Raw genomic sequence first — 24,229 nt, forward strand, 5'->3', positions numbered from 1 at the left:
AAGATTCACTCAGATTCCACAAACAAAACACCTCTTATTTATAAGGAGGCTTCTACAGGTTTGTGGTGCTCTCTGCTGCCCAATTCAGGTGGAGCTGTCCCTCACTTGGAGATTCATAATTCCCCACAATCGTTGTCTTCGTCCATTCCCTGTTCTGGCTGCTTGGATTGGAAAGGGGCTAATACTTGGATGGTGCCTTCAGTTACAGGAGGCATTGTACATGATCTAAGGCACAACCTAGCCAACTCCCACTCATAGGCAATACAGTCCCTTCTGGCCAACATGTGCAAGTATTTCAGAGACTACACCAATTCCAGAGCCTTTTGCTGTATATTAATGGCTGGCTCACATTAGAAAACAGCACAGGTTTTCCTCAAATAGGTCAATCACAACATGGGGAAAGCACAATCTTGTTCCTTCAGCTGGCATTTGCTCAAAGTGCCAAGGAACCTAAGTACTGAAAAACAGCCTGCAAAAACCAAGGTTACACACTTCAGGGTAATAAGAGAAAACATGAATGATCTTCTAGTCACAGTTCTGTGATTTCCCTCCAAACAGGATTTTTGATTCAGACATACAGAACTTTCCTATCCCTAGTTAAAATTTAAACCGACCAAGAGAAAATAATCTCCCTACAAGAAGGCTGGCTGTGAGGTGGATCAATCCATATACTTCTTAAAGGGCACCAATCCTCTAAACCCCAAATAATTTCAACTTTCAGAACAAAGGAAAACTATGGGGTATGCTTCAGGTACAGAAAAGACTTAGCACCTTTTTAAAGGAAGCATCAGAGCCTGTGGATTTCAAATCTCTATGTGGAGAGTAGGAAAGAGCATAACAGACTTACTTCGCATAGAAGCATAACATCCATTTTTTAACAGAACCATAGCTTACCACTGGCAATAAGTACACCTAAATTAGTACAATCAAGATACCCATTTCCCTGGTATCTTCCTGCTTAGACACCAGGACCCCAAGAACTCTCTGGGCTGCAGCCACATGCCAAGGAGAAAGGCAGGCATGAGAAGAGTCTGAACTTCTTAATGAACTCACACTAAGCTCATCATGCAGAGAGGAAGCAAGAGACAGAAATGAGGCCACTAAAGATCCATTCTTCTCTCCTCACATTCCTCCACTTGAGCAGACTTGTATGTGGCTACATAGTCCTCCACTCCTAGAGGTGCTAGTGGGGAGCAGTGTGCATCCTTTGTTGTGGTACCTGCTACATTGAGTCCAGACACTAGGTGTTCAAAGCACAGGTGGAAAAAGCCCTAGAAAGGTATGGTGAGGATCAATCTAGAACGTTCACTGCTCCAGGAGCCTTACCTCTGTGACCTGCAGCATAACCTGCCTAGACCACATATTTATGTACAGTGCTAATTTGCAGTCTGAAGTCTTGTTCCATTTGTTTTGCATTGAGTCCTCTACCACCCAATCTGATATTGACCGTTTTCCTTCATGTCTCATTGCAAGTGCTTAGAAGAAAGTCATTCTAATCGGCTGCTGAAGTTTCCAACCGATGTTCATTCCCTGGCCCCCAGGATCTGGTGAGAGACTGGTCATAGGGTGAATGTAGTCTGATGAAGGATAAGACAGCTTCTTTGGATAACTTCTCTGGGTCTTCCTTTTTTTGAGAGTCATGCACTTTGCTACCATCTTTCCAATCCCAGAAAAGGCGACTGCAGTAACAAGTGCTGTGGGCAAAGAAGAGAGAAATGGGCACAGAAATTGACCCAGGTGATGGAGGCTACACTGGATACATATATTCAAATAAGGGGCCCTCCAACCCCAGCACCTCCGGTTAAAATATTCCCAGGAACACACTGAAGATCGTTGCTTGAGTCAGTGAAGTAATATTGCAAGTCAAGATGGGTGGTAGTGGGCTAAGTGATCCTGACTCAGAATAAGGCTGTTCTTTAGAATCAACCTACAAAGCCCACAGAATGGTTCATTTCAAAGAATTTGGCCATGTACACATGTTCTCAGGAAATAAAGGATATCTGAGAAACCTAAATTAGGCACAGAACCACCTCCAGCAACAGTTAAAACCAGACCAAGTACCAAAAAAGCACAAAGACTGTGCATAACTTTATACACCTAGTACATTATTTTTTTTATTAAGACGCTAATGCGCAACATCCTGACAAAGGTGGTCTCCAAGCATCACTTGTTCCTTTGCTGCCACAAGAGAGAAGGTGGAGGAAAAGGAAAGAAGGGGGCAGAGCAACTATTTATTGGAGTTGCTGATTTTGACCCTTCTCTACCTCACCACTTTTTAATTGACCTCAAACAGGATGAGCCCCACATAGTTTGCTGCTCTTTCAAAGGCAAGAAATAATCTGAGGAACTGGTGGAAATCCCACACCTTGAGCTTTCCTAGCCAGAGGAATCAGTCCCAAATAACAGAAGGCCAGAAGTGAGCAATCAAAATGGCCAGGAGCCGGAGGTGTGGGCAAGGACTTGTGGAAGGCAAAAAGAGTATTCTCTTACTACTGGAAGCCTGCTAAGAAGCCTAATTTCTCCCTCTTCATCCAGTTGCAGTGACACATTTTCCCAAGTTGTTCATTCTTTTCTACAGAAATTTAATACTATGATATGGTACAGCTAAGGTATATTTTGGACAGAGGAATTTTAGACTTGCAGGCTGCATCTCTAATTCAGTCTTCCCAGCTACCTCCAAAGTAAATATTCAAGCAGCCTACACGGGGTTACCTTTTACTGCTTCTAGCAGCTGGATGCAGCTGATGAGGTACTTCATTTATACTATGGCTATGCTGTGCCTGTACTGCTATACCTAGCATTATGACAGGCATAGCAAGAGAAAGAAGGGATCTGCTGGCTAACTTTGAAAGGAGAATGTGCAACTTATGCAGCAGTCCCCAAATACTGGAAGTCAGTGATATAGTGAAACAAAAGTTTTGTTACCTTTACTCCTATGCCTTAAGAGAAAGCCCAACTTTGCCAAGATTATCGATCATTTCTGCAGGATATAAAAACTGTAGGGCTGCTTTTGCAGACAGACACCCCCCAGTCAGTTTTATAAAAAGAAGCTGTTTTAACAGAAACAGCCTTAGTTTGGCCTCAAGTCAAAACAGTGACTAGGAGGAGAGAATCAATGTCTTTTAAGTGGAAAGAGAGGAAAGCCCAATGCACAGAGCCAAAGGGGGGGTGGCTTTTGAGAGGGTGAGGGAAATGAAGTAATCCCACAAGAATCTATAAAAGGCCTTACAGGAGACTTCAGAAGGTCCAGAAAACAAATTAGACAGAGCGGAAGCTATAGCAACTTTGATTGTTCAAGCAAAATTGACATTTTAGATAAAGAAGTTTAGTACATTTAGATCTTTAAAAGAAATCGCTCTCTTAGACCAGTCTCATTGGAGATTAAATTCTCTCCCAGGTTTAAGGGCGCTGTCTTCCTGGAATAAGATTGAGTGCTTCATTCCATAGACAGAGCAGACATTGAGCCCAACAATTACTAGTATTTAATATTCACAGTCCCTTTAGCTACACTGTTCTATGAGAGTGATATTAGCATTGTGATAAAAAAATATACTAGTATCTAATCACAGCAACTTTAAAGCACATAAATGATAATACAATGCATCCTTTGTCAAAATCACACAGAAGCCTTTTCCTTCCTTTCCTTTTCCTTATTGTTTTAAGTTTTGTGCTGAAATGCTATCATAAGACATATGCAGCATGGGTATAGGGAATGGAAAGAAGTTTCTGAAAATGTCTGAGTTACTGCTTGCTTAGAGAGCTGACAAAGGGAATGCAAATAGCTCCCACTGTTTCTCTTCAAATCCATCAGGGCAAGAAAGGTGAGAAACTATAAGGAAGTTAGCAGGAGTATCTAGGTCTCAGAAACTGTCACATCTAAGAGCTATGCTGGCTTTTTCATAGAACAGGAAAAACTTCTGAGAATAAGGTCATCATTGCCCACACAATCCAGATAAAAAGAATTGTTAATCCTCCTCTTAACCCTGCTGGATAAGCTACAATTCTTCTGTATTGTATGTCCTTGGTTCAGATTTGTAACTGGAAATGAATATAGCTCTTTATACATGTAGAATCCTGTACTGTATAAAAGAGCTGAATCAGCAGGTTCCTCTACAGGAGCTGGGACATCGATAGTGATACTTATAGAAAGGTGATGAAGAGGGTGGCAAATTCCAAAGAATAGGGGAAAGGAATAAACAGAAGGTTTGCCTAAAAGTATCAGTAAAGCATTTTTAATCCCCTGGTCAATGTTCCTGTGTAAGCACACCATGGAGGAAAGAAACCAGCCTTCCTAATTGCCACAAGAGCTTGGAGGAGTGAAATGGAATGACTTCTCTCCTTTTCTGAGCTTTTTCATAAGGCACTTGTACATTCTGCAGGCTACAGGATGCAAAGAAGGGAGGGTTTGCTAACAACTACAAACACTAGTTTGATAATAAATCACCAAAATATGGAAACTCCTGGTGAATGGAATGGCTGGTGGGTGGAGGTATGAAGACAGAGAAAAATAGTAAGAAGGAACTAGAGATAAAAGAACTTCAATGTAAGAGCAGTATAAATTTTATATGAAAGAATTAAGAGGATTTCAAGGAAATTAGTGGAAGAACCCAGAAGTCACACTCTTTGATCCCCAGGGCAGGCCACAGAACAGAAGCATTTGGTTTAGATTCATATGTAAACTGCATTCTCCTGCTTCTACTGATGGACAAAAAGGTTGCAGATATCCAGAATTCACCTTCACACCACCCCATAAGCATTGACACAATGCTTGGACTTTCAGCCAGTCTATTCCTGTATCACAAAGCCAAGTGCAGACTCTTAAAATGAGCTACACTACAAAGTTTTATCAGTTTCAGCTAAAACCTACAACCTGTAGTTCTTTCAAAGGGACCAAAGTTCTAATCAAAAAAAGAAAGTCTCAGCATCCTTACGAATACTACCTCTACAGGTGCCTGGATCAAATTATGACAAATCATCTGTAGTGTACCTGAATATTAAAATCTTTCAGTGCTATTACAGAAGGGTGGCAGCTGACAAGGAACCCAGGCCATCCTAGCCAAGCTACTGTAATATACAGTCTCAGCTAGGCAGGGGTACCTTACCAACAAGGAGAGCCAAACATAAAGAATACAATGGCTCGTAAAGCACAGCAGTTCAGAATTGTGTCCAGTTGCCTTAGATAACAGAACCTCTGTTGACATTTATAGATCACAGCAGAGTTTACATGATGTTGGAAGAGGATCTATGCATTAATCTGATGCTACTACTGGCCTCTCTCCTCCCAGATAATTTGGCTGTATTTATGGGATGCTACTCACTGAAATGGTGCAACAGCTTCTGGAGGCAGCACATAGGTGGAGCACTGTGTTGACTTGTTGTAGAAAAATTTCCTGTGAGCATTTTTGCTGAATGCCATAGTCCAGGGATCTGAGAAGAAAGCCAACGATATCAGATCAAATGCAGACACTTGAAAACAAATGAAATAAAGAATGAGAGAAGCATGGGTGGGAGATGGGGTCCTAAAGCAAAATCTTTGACTGTATTAGTCTTTCCTCCAATTTCCCTCAAAACAAGTACTGCTTTGGTCAATTCTGACACAGGATTTTCTGTGGAAGAATACCTATGAAGGGATTTGGAATAATCTGTGAGCAGCAGAAGTTAAAAAACTGTCTTCAAGTTCATTAAACTTTCTTGAAAAATCCATGCTGACTGCATTTTATTGCAAGAATACTTGCTCAGTCTTACACAAAAGAAAAGCATAAGATACAATTTCTGCCCAAGAGGGAACCTGTCCTCTAAAACACATCTGGATAATTCTGCATGTCATTGTTTCTCCCAAGAAACAGTCCTGAAGGGTGCAGTAAGACACAATTTCTCCCTTCTCAAGGACTACTGCTGTAAAAAAAAAAACCAAACTCTATGTGTCCCCAGAGAGAACCTGGCTTAACAGTCCCTGGGATGGCTCAAACAAACAAGATATAGTTCAGAGAACTGAACAGAGGCAGCAATTTATTCATTCAAATACTTCAAGAATTAATTAGTTATTGAAGTACCCATTAATTCATACAAAACAAAATAACAATTTTATTTTTGAGCACAGTTCCTCTGGAGTTCACTATCAGGTAATAGGATGATGGGTTTAAAAAATCAGTAGGCAAACTCATGAAATGTAAAAAGCAATGGTTGTTAGCTAAATCTAACTGGGAGCTACATCTGGCAGCTTGGATACCTCTGGTCAGTGTGCAAGCCTGCCAGGGTGACACCTTCTTCCCAAACTCCACTTTATTTCCCACCACTTCCTTCCATTCTTTCCTGTCAGCAAGATACCCAGTATTCAGTGCACACTGAGCATGCTCAGTTCTCAGTGTGATACTTTTGAGGCTATTTGGTTTTTGCCCCTTAAAGTTGGGTTTTGTACTTCTGCCATTCTCAGAATCACTCCAACTTTGTGATGTCATCCCCCTGTTTCTCGGTGACATTATTTTGGCTACAATCCTCTTGGCACTCATGAGTTGAACTTGTTGTTAGCAGGACTGATGAGCAGGGATGGCAACCTCATGTTTGAGGTGACTGACGGAAGACACTGGCAGGGGTGGAAAGGAAAAGCATGCATAGGATAAGAAGCTGACTCTGGATGGACAAGGCAGGACAGGGGGCATATGACAGAAACAGATTAACAATAGTAATCTCCTGCAGGAATTCTGTGCAACTCTTTTAACTAAAGCAAACAGGAGAATCCATCAAGTTTTCCTTTCACTTCCAATGCTTCCTGTGCATAGCTATGATACTAACAATTCAAAACATAATAAGAGGCAGCAAAGCAAATGACAGCATCCCATTGTGTGCGTATACTTGTGGGATCCTCCACTTCTGCAATGAGGTTTCTGCAGTTCCAAAAATAATCCAAAATGAGTACAGATGCTTGTTTCTGGACCTGGGCAGGTCTGCATTTCTCACAGAAGGGAGCTGACCTGTCCTAATCTCGAATCAAGTATTTCTGTTTGTGTCTTGAGTTAGTTTAGAATGGCAAAAGTCCTTTTCTACAAGCAGTGGGTCCTTCAAGAGCAACAGAACGAGCAGAGGCAGAGCAATCCTATTTGATACCGCCCAAGGAGAGAAACACTACTCATTTAATCTTTCTAACAGCAAACATAAAAACGAAAAAATGTCCATATAATTATCTCAAGATGAGAAAAGCATGATTCAAGTACAGCATGTTTACCCCAGGCTTTGGGTTTAGCTAACCCAAAAAGCAGTCTCTAAACAGAGAAAGACCTACCACTGACGGTCCGAATGATGTACAGTCCTTTGGGTACAAAGTGCCTGTCATCACGGCCAGTGTAGGACAGCCGTGGTATAACACCTGAGCTCTTGAGAATCTTCATCTCTAATCTAAGGCATGAAAAAATGGGGAGACAGAGCATTAAATACAAAAGACACAAACTACAGGTCTCAGCCGCAAATCCCTGCTCAGGAAACAACTTCAGCTGTGGGGCAGTATAAAAATTATTTCATCACCACCACCACCACCATCTCTAAACTGCCTAACTGAAACAACTGGGCAGTTTACAACAATAATTGTATAAGCATACACTGAAGTATCCAGATTCTAAGCAGGCCAGATTCTAACCAGGCCTGACCCTGCTTAGCTTCCAAGATTAGGCAAGATCAGGCACTTCAGGCTACACAGAAATGAAATAAACGATAACTCAGTAACAGCCAAAGCATGGACACAGCTTACCTCCGAGGAGGAGGATGAACAAAAACAGAGTCATCCCACAAGTTATGCCTGACCTTGGTGGCCAAGCAAAAATGTGTTGTTGTCACATCCATACCCCCTCTTTCTAGACCTTGTGCTATACCTCCAAAATATACCATGAGGTATAAAACAATTCCTCTTCTGGGTGTTCTGAGTACCCAAGACATGTAGAACTAAAAGCATTCCATGCTTCTTCCCAATTTTGGGGCTGGAGAGGGAAAGGGATGCTCTCTCCATTTCAGTTTCTGGGTTAGGTGGAAGTCTGAGGCTGGTCACACTTGCCACGGTGAGGGTAGCAAATGAAACTGCAGGGTCTAAGATGAAGGCATTAAGATACTTTAAATAATATAGAGCTACATAACTGGTTCAGAAGAATTTTAATGCAGCATAACAGATATCAAGACTCAGCAGAGAACTTTGCAAAGTGCTAAGAGAAAGCAAACAAAAGTCTCTTATACAAGCCACAGCCTCAGTGATTTTCAAGGCTGAAAAAAGAGGGAAAATAAGCAATGGATCTTATGTACAAAATAATTATAGTGATCTTTTTAAGAAGTCAACATTTGTCCTAGCAGGCAAGCAGTCATGCAACTCTTCTATGCCATAAAAAGAAGAGGATAGAATTCCGCAGGTCTGAAAAGAGTAATAGTGGAGGATACAGGCTTGACTACAGGAAGCCAAATACATTCTGTCCAATATATGCATGCTCCTTTTATACAGGCTGACCATTCCTCCCAAAAATGCAGAATTTATCAATATAGTTGAACAGACAGACCCTCGCTTTCCAAATAATAAGAGAACCCCTTTTCCAGTCTGCGAAATAAATCCTGCCAGTCCAGATTTTCTCAAGACTTACCTTAGAAAAATCTTTTCCATGTCCTCTAGCCTGTACACTTCTTTCACTCTGTGGAGAAAAGTCTATGAGCTGAGTAACACACTAGCCCCAACCCCTCACTAATTTGAGTTGCTACATGGTCTTCTAAAACTTTAAAGTGCCAGGACAGTAAGGAAGCTTTGCAACTGTGGCTAACTCTGTATTTAAAAATCTTACTGTCAAGGCACTCATACTGGATTGATAAAAATCCCAGTCTTTTGTAAAACGAAGTTTATCACCCTCATAACTTGGAAAAGACCAAGGAACTGGAAGGCAACATTATGTTTCCAAATGTCATGATTTCTAAAATTCTAAGGAACACACCCAATGGATTTTAACAGTTCAATTTAGCAAACCCCCCAAGTACTCTTTGTGACTTCAGGTAGCTGGTTTGACAACCCAGAATACCTGCCATAAGCTATTTTTAAATCAGTATCAGAAAAATACAGAAATATTACACAGCCCCTTTACATTAAATTAAACCAGATTTTGGAAAACATGCTGGTGATGGGCAAGCTTCGTGCAATTTAAATTCATTATCCCAAGAAAGAAAACTATGAAAACAAAAGAGATCCACTCTGCCTCTACCACATGGTCTGCTCCCAAGGTGTCCTCTTAGTGTTGAAAAGTCTAGTCCCTCCTTTGCCAGGACTGATCTACTATCCTCTCCACCCTCACCCCCAAATTTATAGCCTACAGACACTTGGGCAGTATCCAGTGCTGACACTCTGTTTATGCAATTTCTATTGAACTAATTTACAGAATCTTTAAAGCAACACCAGCAGTGTCTGCTGGCACAATGGGATTTGGAGAAATCTGTCACACCAGCATATGCTAATGACATTATATTAGGGACTGCTAGTACTAGCACTAGGTCAATGGCCTAAGTGAAGCAGCAGCATTGGAAATACACATATAAATAGAAAAGTTTAGGCTACACTTGGTCATGGATCCTTCTGTCCAGGAGTCAAGCCAGTTTATGGCAAGCTTGAGATCTTCACGTACTGAAGTGAAAGAGCATTTCTCATAATGCTACTCATCCTGGCTAGTTTTCTTGCATACCAATTAATGTACAGGCCCATTTTGCCTTTACCCATTCATGAAGTATTTTTAAATTATTACAACTTCAGGAGCTAGCAAGAATCCAAGAGATCTCACTCACCTGATGGGGTTCATATCTGGCCGGCTAGGCTTAGAGACTGCTTTTACAAACTTCTCTGCTAGCTGAATTCTGGAACCAAAAAGAAACATTTCTGCAGTTTAGGGTCCTGGAAATGAAGGATAACAATAGGAATGGTTTCTCCATAAATTTTATTATTCAGATAATCCAGTAACACATCTATAGGTTGATGAGATTTAGCAGTTCAGGAACAGTTAAGTTTAGCCTCTTCTCAGAAAATGGATTCTATGCTTCCTAGCCTATGCTCAAATGGTAAGATTTACTTTATCATCATTACATTTCTGTATTCTGCATTCCCTTACGTTTCTAAACCATCCAAAATTCAAAACTCTCTGGACAGTTTAGAACAATCTAAAAACATAAAATATAGCATAAAATCCTGTAAAAAGTCTACATGCTTAGGTCTACAATATGAAATAGAAGCCACCTCTGCTATAGATTTGCCTAAAGAGCAAAAAACAGAGCACCACATTTAGTGGCTTGATTTCCTCCTCATAATCTTTTAGGGAATACTCCTGTGCCCCCTAAATATTGTCAGGGGTGGAGCTGGGTGGATAAGATTATTTAGGTTCCCAGCACCAAAGTCAGAGACAACATTCCAAACTCAGATACTCCCTCTGCTTCCAGCATGGAGATAATTGCACAGGCTGTTTTCTAAGGTTGGAAAGGTGCCCTCAGAGAGGGGAAGGGGGTACAAGGGGTTAGGGAAAGGAGGAGACCACCGTTGCCAAAACACGAAGCATCCGGATGCTGATCCAGATGCCTTCCCCTTCTGAAGCACCCCCAGGTAGACGACTGAAAATGGCAATCAACCAAAAGCACAGAGTGGGAAGGCAGGATCACTTTCACTGTTCCTCCTGCTCTGCACGGGCTGCTGTAATTCTCTGAGTTCAGAGGCTGAAAGGCAGCTTGACAGAACTGTGCTTTAGCACCTGTTCAACAGTGCTGATTAAAAGCTCAAAGAGCAAACATACACGCCTCAAAATATATGTGAGCAAGTATTTTCCCAAGCTCTACTTACCGCTGATTGAAATGCTGTTCTCGGACATCACTGCCATTTAGTACCAGGGCATCTAGAATGTGAATGGCATTAATTTTTCGCTGTGCTTTCCCCTAGGGAGAAGGAAACAGGTACCTCACTCAGTGCTGCTGCATTTTGCAAGTGCTGCAAAAAAAATCATGTTTTCCATCTCTGCTTCAGTAAGGGAAAATGTAAACTTTTTAATTAGAAAATGCCTCTGCCTACATCTCTCCATTCTCCTCATCCACAATATAAACTCAATGAGTGATACTGCATACATATACACCTGTAGTGTTCTTAACTTCATTTCTCTGATGTTTAAAATAATTCCCATACATAGGAAATTTACTACATGTTATATACATGGAAGAATAACCAGACAGTAAAGCAAGGAAAATAATTCAGACTTTTGAATCTTGAGCTGTCCCTTCAAGAAACAGACAAAATCCCACTGGTATATCCCTTAATAGAAAGTTTGAGAACCTCTGAGCTCAATGAACTATCCATCAAAATTAAATAATTGCCTGACTTTGCCATACTGGAAGTCCCTTGAGGTCAGTGTTTGTATCTCCAAGAGTAGACAAACAGATACCTCAGCAAAATCCCCAAGCCAGGCATGATTAAAGAATGACACTCCTACATTGCTTTTTCTCAGCTTCTGATAATCAGAGAGATCTATCACTCATGAACATAGAAACGTTCTTCTTAATGGTCACTGAAACATCTATCCTCTACTAACTTTACCATTCAAGAAAAATTATTACATCATGCAGTAACAAATCCTCTAAATGAATTGCTGCATGAAGAAATACTTCTTTTTGGGTGTTTCAAACTCACCACCAATCAATTCCAATGAATAAACCTGGAGTTTAGTGTTTCAAGATTGCAATCTTCCTATATACCATTGGCTATTTTGTAAGCCTCTATCAAGCCCTTTTCCTAGCATTTTTCCCTCCCACAAATCTGAAAACTTATGAACAAACATCAAATCCCAAGAAGGGTAGTGATACTATCAGTGGACCAACTCACAAAATGTTCCTTCAACTAAGATGTATCAGAGAACAGTTTAGGGTTAGGCCCCAGCTCACTAAGGGTGGGGCCATCAAAGGAACTATGCACCTCTTCACAAATCTTCCAGTAATTAAAATCTGCAGCACAGGGTTTTCTGCCAGGGGTTTTCAGTCAGGTTTAAATTGCTTTATTTTAAACTTACTGAAACTGTAGAATGCCAAAGCAAATTTTATAGATAAAAATTGTGTTCCATTAGCACTAAATTTTAGCAAATACAGTGATAGCTCAGTAATATATGGCTTTACGAAAACAGGAAAGTTGACTCCATTGCATTGTCAAATGTTATGCTTTGTTCTCTTAAAATTTTGATACCAGTTCTTTTTATTGTTAAGAGTATCCCATGTAATTAATTTTGCATGATGTAGAATTTCTTACATTTATTTATTCATTTAAAACTTTTATATGCCGTCACCACATGCCTCAGCATCTCCGGACAGCTCACAAGCATACAATTAAAACAATAAAACAATAACAAATTACATAAAATTATATAAAAACAAAAACAAAAAAGTGACTGTTAATGATAAAATATTAATTTTTAACATAGCAATTAAATAAAAAGGTTTTAACCTGGCGACAAAAAGAATATAAACTCGACGCCAGGAACACCTCTCCAGGAAGCGCATTCCATACATAAACAACAGTGGAATTTAACATAAGAGGCTAAGCTTTAGTTTCCCTTGTTATGTTGAATTATTTTATTGTATGGGGTTGCACCCAATCATAATCCTAGTTAGAGCAGCCCTACTGAAATAAATGGAATTTCAGTTAGTCATGATTCAGATAGTCTCATTCATTTCAATTCTAACCTTGAATACAAGGTTTTCTGTATTTTATGACCTTTCTGTTAAGCACTTCAAGTTTACTTTGAAAGGAATGTGGAGTATAAAATGTTTAAACCAAATACAAATAGTTTCAAATTGATTATCCACATGGAATTTAACATATTTATTTTTATTTTATTAAAACATTTCTATATTCTGTTCCAATTAGATATACAATGGTGCCTTGAACTTCGAACATCCCAAAGTTCTAACACTAAAATCTAGGTAAGATCATTCCAAAGGTTGAATGATGCTTCTAAATTCAAACTGCAGGCACAGTGAAAAAAATGCTCCAGTGCTTTTTCAATTCATTTTCAGTGCCTTTTAGATCATTCTCACTGCTGAAATGGGTATTGTTCAGGGTACGGGAATGGATTAATTCACTTTCCATTATTTCTAATGAGGAACATTGCTTCAGACTTCAAACAGTTTAGAGTTCAAATGGCCTCCTGAAACAAATTAAGTTCGCAGTATGAGGCACCACTGTACTCAGTTACATTACATTAACGAAAAAATTACAAGAGTTGGAGATGTTCAACTATGGGTTGCAGAACTATCTAAACTAGCTCTAGTAGTGTAAGCAACACCTAGTCTGATGAAGTTGTAATAACTTTGCAAAATGCCTTGTGCAAACAACAGCAGAACAATTTGTGTGATGCAACAGCTTGTACAACTGTTTGTACGAATGGAACCAAGTATTGCCTAGACATGTGCCCCATAATAAAAACAGAGTTTCTGCAAGTGTTAGAAGCTTTGCACTAGCAGAATGGCCTCAGTGGGTAAAGCCCTATGCTCTTGAATGCAGTTGGCAGCAGGACAGCAGGAGAGATATTTTCATGGCCTGGTATACTTTATAACAAAGTATCCACAATAACAACAACAGCAACAACAACTTGCTAGGGTTATTCATTATGTTCTAATCTCAGGGACTTTTAAGTAATTCATTTTTGTATCCCCTGCAAAAGAGTGCTGCTGGAAAGGAACATATTAGGATAAACTATCTGCTACCTTCTATTAAAGATTTTTGCTTCTTTATGCTTACTTATCTTTTTTGGTAATCCTGCAGCAAGCTTTATTCTGCAAGCCTAGTAAATCAATAGGGAAATTCCACAGTCACCTCCATTGAAATGCAGCCATTTCTGGAAAGGAGAGTGATGGCTGCAGCATTTGCATGTGGCTTTGAATGTGTGCTCATGTTACTAAGTCAGATAATGAGGCAACAAAGGAGGAGGCAGAGAACATCTACTCAGGGCAAACTGACACATGACCTTAATTTGAATTTTAAATTTGCCAACAAATAAATGCCATCTTCCTTACCAGAAGCCCCAGCTAAAATGCTGAAATTATCCCTTTCCTAAAAGAAGAACATTATCTGACCTCTCCTTTCAACTCAGGAACTATCTCCACAGACAGAAGGGTGTCCCGTGGCAGTTCTGTTTTCAAGTCCAGTTTGGTCCAACGATCTGTTGGGCAACCAGCCCAAGTGTATATCTGAGACTTCTGCATGTAAACAAACAGGAAGGTGGAAAGATTAAGGACTGAAGGACCTCAGTGAGAAAGCCCTATGCTCCCGAATGTAGTTGGCAGAAGGACAGCAAAAGAGATATTTTCATAGCCATGTATACTTTACAACAAAGCATCCAAAAAGGATGTAAGCAGCGAAAAATACAAATATAAAAAATTCAGCTAGGTTAGCAAACTTCTCCTAGCCACAGGAGCAACAGTCTTAATTGCACAGAAGAGAAGGATAGATCAGGTAGAAACATGTAGTCAGTTTATAAAACAAGGTTCTACCTGACTTGTAAAATATCAGAAACTAGGAAATGGAATCCACTAACCAAACAACTGCCTCTGTAACATTAGCCAAAGACTAGAACAAGTCTATTTCAGAATATAAACAGCAGCAGCAAGAGACTAAATGACATTCTAAATCAAGCTCTATGTTGTTTTAACACACATTTTCCCCTCACTGAAACCCACTAATATATTTAGTTATTGCCACTTACCCCTAGTGCTAGAAGAAACTTCTGCTCACTTCCTGATACCATACATCTGTAATCCAACACTGGCCGGATCTTCTCCAAAGTTTCTGAATTCAGAGGGGTCGCTTTGTAACTGAAGATCTCTAGTTTAGCACCCTGAAGCAAAACAAATGCAGAGAGGAATACTAACCCAACAGGTAGACCATAATGACTGGCATTTAATCAACCCACATTTCTATACTGTATACATGGCTCTAATGCCATATTCTTCTTTAAGTGGTCAATCACCAGAACAGCTGTGTAAGAGCTGATCCAGCAGAAAGATACCGTTTGTGAAAGTTATACTTTCAAATACAAGGTACATAATAAGAGATCCAATGTTTCTGTGGTTGATAGGAATGGCAGATACATCACACAATAAAATTCAAGTGCAAAGCTACAATTGCACACTTTGAGGAGCACCTTATTGGTTTGACTGAACAAGATAAAACCTTGTAGGGTTTCTTGCAAATTTGCTTTTATGACCCCACAATAAGCAGCATTTATTTCATCTGAGCAAAGAGAACAGACAAAAACTGAAAGTCTCACCTGAATTAGCTCAAAGAACTTGGATTTTGGATCAGAAGAGGATGGAGCAACTCGGGCCTGATCTGGAATCTACAACAATCAAAAGCCCTGTTAGACCAGAAGGAACTGGCTCTCACATATTTTTCCACTTCATCTTTTGCTTTAGTACATCAAACATAAAGGATATATAAAAGGAAATTAAAAGAAACACTAGACAAACACAGGTTAATATATTACCATTTATGATAAAGAAAACAAATCAGGGTATTTGACTTTCTCAGATGCAATTGTTGGATCAAAGTTTTCTTGTACCACAAATGCTCATCTTTCTTCTTCATGAACAGAAGATTGTAACACAAGGAGTACTGAAGGTTTTCAACTGTTATTACAAGCTAACCAGCTGGCTTTTACATATACCTGCAAAATGCCCAGTAGATTCTAGCAGTTCATTTAAATGTGAAAAATAGAAACAACCATCCATTTTCTAAAACATAAAATTGTTTTCTATGCAGCATATAATTAGCCTATAAAATATATTGCCATAAAAATCTCCAAATTCAGGACTCATGCAGAGAAGTCAAGTTCAGCTGAACTTGTTTTCATTTTTTTTCAGCTTTCAGCTACACACTATAACTTAGTCCAGTGGCACCATCTGCAGGGTAGTTTTAATGAATGTTACATTTTTAAAAAAAATTCACTCCAGCCTGTGAGATTCAAACTCTGGAATATTTCATGTAACTAGTTGAAGTTGAAAAACAAAATGGTGTCTTTTTGGGTCAATCAATCAAGAACAACACTGCATGATGTTTCACAATCACTAACTTCTTTTAGAAAAAGAATAGGCAACCTTTTAAACTGCACAATGTTTCCTTCATCCCGTTTGAGATGAAACAGACAGGTACTGAGAAAATAGTAGCTTTTAATGTCCGAGTAATTCATGTTCTTTTTGTTTGTTTTGCTTTTGCACTCATCCAGCTCCAGATGAAACAGGTACTTAAACCCTCTCCCCCACTTCAACACCTCTGTGGTTGATCCTCTAAGTTAAATAGCATATTAAAGACATAGCTAGCAGTGATGTCTTTTTTCCTTACTCAAAAGAAAGTGTGAATTACCTGATATATATATATGTGTGAGAGAGTGAGAGCGAGAGTGAGCGCGAGCGCACGCGCATCAGTTTGAATGGCTTTGTGAGGAAGAGAAGCAGGACTATCTGCTTGAAGTGGGGTGGTCATGTGCACCCTGCCCAGCCTTTCCCACAGTGGCAGAACTGAGAAGGTGGCAGATCCCAGCTAGGCCCCCAGAAGGCTGGGGAGTCACCATCTAGGGCCAACGCATTCCAGCAGCCTTACAGCCATTTCAAGGAAGGTTGGGTCACCAGGCTAGTTCTTCATGGAGACTTCCTGAAGAGCAGCCTGTTTCCTCGGTGAATCATATACATAAGGAATGAATGCCTGCTTCCCCCTTCCACTCCAGTCAACCTACCCTTCACATTTTCTTTTCATGTTGTGTCTTCTAGATTTTAACTTTTAGACTTCCTTTACATTTGTCAAAACTTAAAGTCTAAAATATTTGGACTGGTGACACAGATAGCACTATAACAAAAGAAACCATAGAATCACAGAATAGTAGAGTTGGAAGGGGCCAAGAAGGCCATCAGGTCCAACCCCCTGCTGTTGCAAGTCACCAATTTAAACCATCCCACCCAGAGGACTGTCCAGTTTTGTCCTGAATGCCTCCTGTGTGGAAGAGTGCATGACCTCTCTAGGCAATTGGTTCCACTGTTGGATTGTTCCGACAGTGGGGAAACTTTCCCTGATATCTAGCCTGAATCTAGGTTGTAGCAACTTCAGTTGATAATTCCATGTCCTGTGCTTTGGTATCAGTGAGAAGGGATCTTGACCTTCCTCTCTGTGACAGCCTTTGAGGTATTTATAAAGAGATATCATGTCCCCCCTCAGTCATCTCTTCTCAAGGCTGAACATCCCTGGTTCTCTCAGTCTCTCCTTATAATGCAGTGTTTCCGAACTCTGGATCATTTTTGTTGCCCTCCTACAGAACCTTTCAATTTTTCTGCATCTTTCTTAAATCATGGTGCCTGGAACTGAGCACAGTATTCCAGATGAGAAGTGACATAGTGAAGAGTATAGAAGTATTGCTTCTCATGATTTGGAAGTAATATTTCTATTAATGCATCCCAAAATAGCATATTCTTTTTTGCAGCTTCACTGCATTGTTGACTTATATTTAACCTGTTGTCCACACTAACTCCAAGATCTTTTTCTTTTTCATTTCTGTTGAGCCACGTATTGCCCATCTTGTATCAATGCATTTGGTTTCTTTTTCCCAAGTGGAGGACTTGGCATATGTCCCTAATGAATCGCATTCTGATGGTTTCAGCCCAAAATTCACATTTATCAAGATAGCCCTGGATCTTCATTCTGTCTTCTAGAGTGTTTGCTATTCCACCCAGTTTTGTATCATCTGCAAATCTGATCATCTTTCCTTGTACTTCCTCATCTAAATCATTAATAAAGATGTTGAAGAGCACTGAGCCTAGGATTGAACGCTGCAGTACCCCACTCATAGTCAAATCACAGTCACCATCTCTCTCTTCTCCCTGCCACCCTCATCCCTGGAAGCTCTTATAAGTGAGAGTAAGACAGCAAAAACAGAATAAACTCCATCTGCCATACCCTCTAGTCAAATCAAAGATTTCCACACTGTGTTCCAGAAAAACCTGGAATTTCAAGGTTTATCAGGATTATCTCAATGAGCAAAACAGTAATGGCAGACTGAATCTCCCTTGCAAGAAGACACTGCAGAAGAATTGCAGATATAATTTAAAATGGTCTGTCTTATACATTAGACACCACATGTTGGAATAAAGCTATTCTCCACCCCAAAATCAACAGACATCTGATTTTTGAAATAATCTTCTTCTGTGCCCTTATCTATTGCATTAACAACATTCAGAAGGAGTAATTTGTTCTTGGATGTCATATAAAAAAAGCATATAAAATACTGATGCCAGAGTATTCTTGATTTCCTTCCCCACCCCACCTTCCTTTTCCTTTTGTGTTGTGTCTTTTAGACTTTAAACTTGAGGGCAAGGACTGTCTTGTTATTATTGATCTGAAAATCACTCTGGAAGCCTTGTTAGTTCAATAGGGAATATAAATGTTTTAAATAAATATATTTTGGACTACATAAGCCATTGATCTGCTTCAGCAAGATGCTTCTCTTCTTATAAAAACTGACACTATTTTGAGTTTCAGTCTCCATATTCAGAGCCTCCAGAATGCCCCATGATGACTCTCTCTGACAGAGAATAGATTTTGCCCATATTTGGCATGCAAAAGTACCCACCTTCCATTAAAAAAGAACCACAGGAAATACACGCCTAGAGTTCTATGTCCCATGATGTTACTCACCCCCCAGAGTCGGAGGCATTCTTTTCGGATATCAGCCTGCCGTGGTTCATTCAACGTCCTAGGAGAATATGTAAATTTTCTAAATTTCAAGCAGAAGGTAATTCACCTTCCCTCCCGTCTGCTTCAAAACAGGTGAATTTCTGTCTATCGATTCACACACATTTTATTCCCTGTAACAGGTATCATTGTTTTGTTTTACAAAGGCTCTATCAATGGAAAGGATTTAGAGCAAGTTTCAAACCCTCACATTAGAGCCTGTGAACATGGAACACTGGTTCACATGACATGGCATCCCATCATGAGTTTCCATATCACTAGAACCCAGATGACTTCTTTCTGGTGTGTTGTTTTGAGGCAACAAGCCACTCTGTGACAAGCTATGGATTGTTCTAGGGTTATTAACCCAGAATGGGTTGGTTTGCAATCCAAGCCTGGATTACCATCCTATTGCAGGTTGCAGGAAGCACCAAGTAAGCCTCTCAGCAAAAACAACAAAACCGCTTTGCCACTTTTGGTCAATTCAAAATTCAATTCAAATGATGCTCAAGCATCATTTTTATGCAATTGTCAGTGGCTTGTTACCACCACCATTAAAAAAAGAAAAAGGGAGTGGGGGACAATTCAGGCCATAATTTTTTCTCCTGGCCCAAAATGTAACGTCTTGCCTGGCTAACATCCTGGTAAGTGCCTGCTCTTCAAGTTCAATAGCTAACATTCATACATACTGACCATGTGGGGCTGCATATCAGAAAAGCAAATCAGTGAACAATTTCTGTGAGTGTATTGCTCCCTTTTGATCCTTGAGAAAAGTAAAGTCAATGCAAAAAGCTGAAGTCACTCACTCCAGTGACACATGACTAACTTTTATTAGATTGGGGTCACTGTTAAGCAAGTTTCTCCTAAATATTTAATGTTTTACCCCACCGCCAAACAAAAGTCATTTTCAAATGAGACTGACTGCGTAACAGCTGAAACAATACAAATGTCAATTTTCAGTGAAATGCTTAAGTAAGATCTATTTATTTATTTCATGTTTAAACCACCCAATAGCCAAAAGACTCTCTGAGCGGTTCAGAACATTAAAATCTAGCTCTCATAAAACATACTCACGTATCTTGAACAAATGCACGGATTTTGGCCAGTGCTTTGATCTGAACAGCACACAGTCTGAAAGACAAAACAAGCCCATTTTAGAGCGGATTACCTGTTGTCCAAGTGGATTCTTATCTAAACATTTTCTGGATCAGAACAATTTAAACAATAAGAAAAGTATTCAGTATATAACCAAACACACTAAAATGGCATTGTTAGGGAATTAAGGAATACTTCATTTACATTATTTCTTCCCAAAAGCCAATTCAGAAAGCCTACTTTTCAGAAGGACTGTGGATGTTATTTATTTAGAGAAAAAGATTTAATACTGATGTCCAGATAAAATAAAAAGAGAAACAAATGGTTAGCCAAGATAATATAAAATATGTAACCAATAAAATACAGTACTGTGAAAAGAAAAACTAATAAAATTTCAAATAATGAATAGATATTAGTACTAACCAACAGCAACAGTACAGTGTAGAGAATGTTAGTTATTGGACAGATTAGAAACATTATAAACTAATAACTAAAGTAACTTGCCCCCTAGGTCCAATCTCCTTCAACTAAAATTAAATGCAGAAGCTAAACTAGCCATGTTTCTCGGCTGACCTTTGGAGACAAAAGTACGGCCAGAGGCCACAGAGAATGCATTATCTTATTTGTCTATTGACAAACAAACATTGGTTTGGCCTGACAAATTAATATGATGGAGATGCATGTCCCATAAAGCTCATCAACTTGTTCTCTCTTGAGAGATAGTCCACAATATAATGACTTTCGGAGGAAGACCTCATGTGAGTAAGCAATTTGGAAAAAGTCACTAGCAAAAAAGATACCATATTAAGAAACTGAGCCTGCTCCATGCAAAATACTGGTTTCTTTGTACAGCTCTTCAACTCACCTTTCATTTGAACGAACCATGTAATCAAAGAAATCATGGTCACCTTTGATTACTTCCAGGGGAACAACAAGGTTAACATCCTGGTCTGAGTTGCGTTGCTGATTGAGTTTGATGTTCACATTGAAAAGGTAGTCTCTCACATCATCAGTTCCAGACTTTAATCCACGACATACCACATACCTGCAGAGAAAGAGACACTCTGTTAATGTAACATTAAGTTCTGATGAATTGGACTAGACAAAATACATACAAACTTAGAGAAAACCTTTTTTGTTTTGCAAGGGATTTGTACTGAATTATTTCCACTAATGCAAAGACCTTTTATCATTTTTTTTCACATTCAACCCTGTAGACCACTGGTTCACAACATTGGACCCCTGAAGCTGTCAAACTAGAGCTTCCACCATCCCTGACCACTGGCTGTGCCAGCTGGGAATAATGAGCATTGTAGTCCAATATCTAGGGAATCCAGATGTTGGGAACCACAGTTTAGATAACATTCCTCTGTTAAAGATAGGAAAATGAGGAATATGGAGTTGTCCTAAATTTGCTGCAGCATCTTATGCTACAATCCTATGTACATGACTTGGAACTCTGTCCCACTGAACTCAATAGGGATGCTATTAGAAACAGACTGATTTGATCTGGGCTTTGGGGATGAGGATCAATGACTCCAAAGGCATCAAATGAACTGGGAAGGAGGAGGGTATATAACCACTTCATGGTTGCATTCTCTGTGATATAACTATTCTAGAAAAACACTTCAAAACAGCATTTCTCAAGGTATGAAGGATTACAAGTGGCTTTCCCAATTTCATTTCGATGTACCAGCAAATGCTTAGATCTTGCATCACATCCAATTGTTTTGATAAACCTTGCAAAATGTGATATATGAATCTGAGGGGAGGGGAGGGGAGGGGAGGGGAGGGGCAAGACCAGTAGTCCCTCTTTTCTGTCAAATACCCTTTTCTCCCCAGAACACCTTAGGGAATTTTTCTCTTCCCACTTTCAGAGCTTGCATCTGAAACCAGATTGTACCAAAGCTGCAGCTATATCCACCTTTTTATCACAACCAAGGAGATCACTACTTCAGCTACCACATTTTGCCAACTCACCTCTCAGAATTGGCAGGACGGCTTGTCACAGGTTTGAAGATTGACACACGTTCAAAGCAGCAGTACAGCAAGTACACCAGGCCAACACTGAATGGTGTGAACAGGTCAAAGGTTTTGCAGACAAAGTGCCCTCCTGGAGTAGAAAAAGCAAAGTTCAACTAGCACCTGACAAAGATGAGAAGTGCACACTATTTTAATGTTTAGCACCTTTGTACCCCACCCTTCCAGCAAGGCAATGACAATGCTGCATTTGACAAAATCACAGTTTCAAGAATCATTTGTTCAACCCAGAGAGAAAATCTCACTCCCTTTCACCTTTCCCTTATCCCTTGAAAACCTAAGAAAGGACTCCAAAACAAACATTCACAGAGCAATGCTAGGAATTTTCAGGGCATACATTAAGATCCCCACTGCCTAGCTATAAAAATTGCATATTTTGCAATCATCTCAACTGAAGAGATGCCAAAAGGAAAAATATGGGTTTTCACATTCAAATCTTATTTTAAATGTACTAACGTGTAATTACGAAAGAGGAAAAGAAGGACCAATGCAGAATGAAGAGTCTTATCTCTTACAAAACATCTCAAAAGGAAGTGATTCACAAGGAGGGAGAGAGTTAGAATTTGGAACAGTAAGCACTAAAGCTCAAAGAATGGAAGATAAATCTGGACACAGACAAAACAGAATGGGGGAGTACCTGTCCGTATAACAGAAAGTCCTGTTAGAAACTGGCAAAGAAGCAGCTGCTTGCTTAGAATCTCTTGGATGTTTTCCTGTCCCTCTACAGAGAAACCCTGAAACACATCAACAGTGACTCTTAAAGCAAGCAAGTCCAGTATCATAGTCTATGTAGTAGAGAACTAAATCTCACTTCCCATGCTTCTGGTCCATAAGTCAAGAGACATCTACTCATCACACACCATAGTAAGGGACCCTCCCCATGTTGGAGAGCATGATAAATCATTAACTATTTACTGAACTATGTGATGCCTTCTCCCTACTCCCTTGCATGAACCAGTGCTGAACACACATCTCCTGTCCCCCCACTTCCCAGAACCAGTAACAGAGAAGGAAATACATGTTTGGCTACAGAGGAATAAAACGGGAACAGGGAGGAAGCAGCAGTATTGAGAGCAGCTGGCTCCAGACTCAGGAGAAAGGGAAAGATATGCTTCCCTCTACCACCTCATTCCTCTGAAAAAACTAGGATTTGTTCAGCATGAGAGAAGCCGCTCGCATAGTCTGCTACACGCACACATCACTTGAGCTCTGACAGCTCTGATTAGAATGGACAGAGATGTATCAGTGGAAGACAGCAACAGCTAATGCACTGTGCACTGCCTAGCACAGAAAAGTGATACAGCGAAGGGATACAGGAATGAAGAGGCAGCTGGAAGCTTGGAATTGAGGAGATCATCACGGACCTGGCCCTTGAATTCAGAGCTCAGTGTCATGCTAAATACAGATCTGACTCTCCAGATCAGAGTCACAAAGTTGGGTTGGCCACCAAGGCCAAACAAAATTTGTGCTGGAATTTTCACCATTTTCTTCTGAGAAAAAGGCCTCTTTTGGAGTGTTAAGGGTTCAGCTTTGGTTAGCAGTTAGTTCATTGTTGTGTTTATGTTTTACTTACTGCAAATGTAGGTCAGGTATCTAAAATCCCTAAGTAGAAAAAGGACTGTACTACGATAATAAGGAAGCAGACTCAAAGCTGCAGTTTGTCATCAAAATCTCTACTGTAACATTCTGTGGATCTCTGTGCAGTGTATTTAGGGTTTTTTGGTGGGCAATTCAGGAGAAATAAAAGGAAATACTTGGTCACACTCAGTATGGTTTGACTATGGAATTCACTTCCATAGTCCACTACAAGATGTAGTGGTGCTTACCAATCTGAACAGCTTTTAAAGGGAATTGGACAAATTAATGGAGGAGAAGGCTACTGGTTTTAAATGGCTATATGCTATCCAGTATCAGGGATGGTACAGCAATATACCAGTCGCTGGGGAACTTGAGCAGGAGGGTACTGCTGCACTCATATCCTGCTTGTGGCTTTCCTGTGGCTGGTTTGCCACTGTGTGAGCAGAATGCTGTACTGGATAAACCATTGGTCTAGATTCAGCATCGCTCTTCATACATTCTTTTATTGCATTTCAGTGCCAACAAAACTACTTCATCCCAAAACAAAACAAACTGATCCATTATTTACTTTCAAAACAAACCAATGCTATGAATCCCCCCACCCCCCAAAATCCTCTATACATCAACACACTTACAAGAAGTTACATATCACAGCACAGTTACAAAATTGAGCTGCCTTAGTAGCTCAGGAAGCAAAGGCTCATACCCCATCAGCCATCAAGAAATGCACACCCTTGCGATCTGTATTATCTAGCACAAAATTCTGGAAAGCAC

General features: G+C 39.9%; 1 protein-coding gene across 1 annotated transcript in view; it reads right to left on the reverse strand.

Annotated features, from left to right (window-relative positions):
• Positions 1-6: 6 nt before the first annotated feature.
• The window catches only part of CMTR1 (cap methyltransferase 1), a 42,686-nt gene continuing 18,463 nt past the window's right edge, over positions 7-24,229 (reverse strand). The window contains exons 10-24 of the mRNA XM_044450547.1: positions 24,162-24,224; positions 22,515-22,611; positions 21,818-21,950; positions 20,703-20,882; positions 19,817-19,873; positions 18,707-18,764; positions 15,297-15,365; positions 14,733-14,864; positions 14,104-14,226; positions 10,832-10,923; positions 9,793-9,861; positions 8,613-8,660; positions 7,280-7,392; positions 5,319-5,427; positions 7-1,694 (exon numbers count right to left, since the gene is read on the reverse strand). Of these exons, the coding sequence (XP_044306482.1) occupies positions 1,493-1,694; positions 5,319-5,427; positions 7,280-7,392; positions 8,613-8,660; positions 9,793-9,861; positions 10,832-10,923; positions 14,104-14,226; positions 14,733-14,864; positions 15,297-15,365; positions 18,707-18,764; positions 19,817-19,873; positions 20,703-20,882; positions 21,818-21,950; positions 22,515-22,611; positions 24,162-24,224 (1,545 nt within the window). The 3' untranslated portion in view covers positions 7-1,492. The remainder of the gene's footprint in view (positions 1,695-5,318; positions 5,428-7,279; positions 7,393-8,612; positions 8,661-9,792; positions 9,862-10,831; positions 10,924-14,103; positions 14,227-14,732; positions 14,865-15,296; positions 15,366-18,706; positions 18,765-19,816; positions 19,874-20,702; positions 20,883-21,817; positions 21,951-22,514; positions 22,612-24,161; positions 24,225-24,229) is intronic.

The sequence above is a fragment of the Varanus komodoensis genome, unplaced genomic scaffold (genome assembly GCF_004798865.1).
Source record: "Varanus komodoensis strain SLA01 unplaced genomic scaffold, ASM479886v1 scaffold1, whole genome shotgun sequence".
Taxonomy (NCBI): domain Eukaryota; kingdom Metazoa; phylum Chordata; class Lepidosauria; order Squamata; family Varanidae; genus Varanus; species Varanus komodoensis.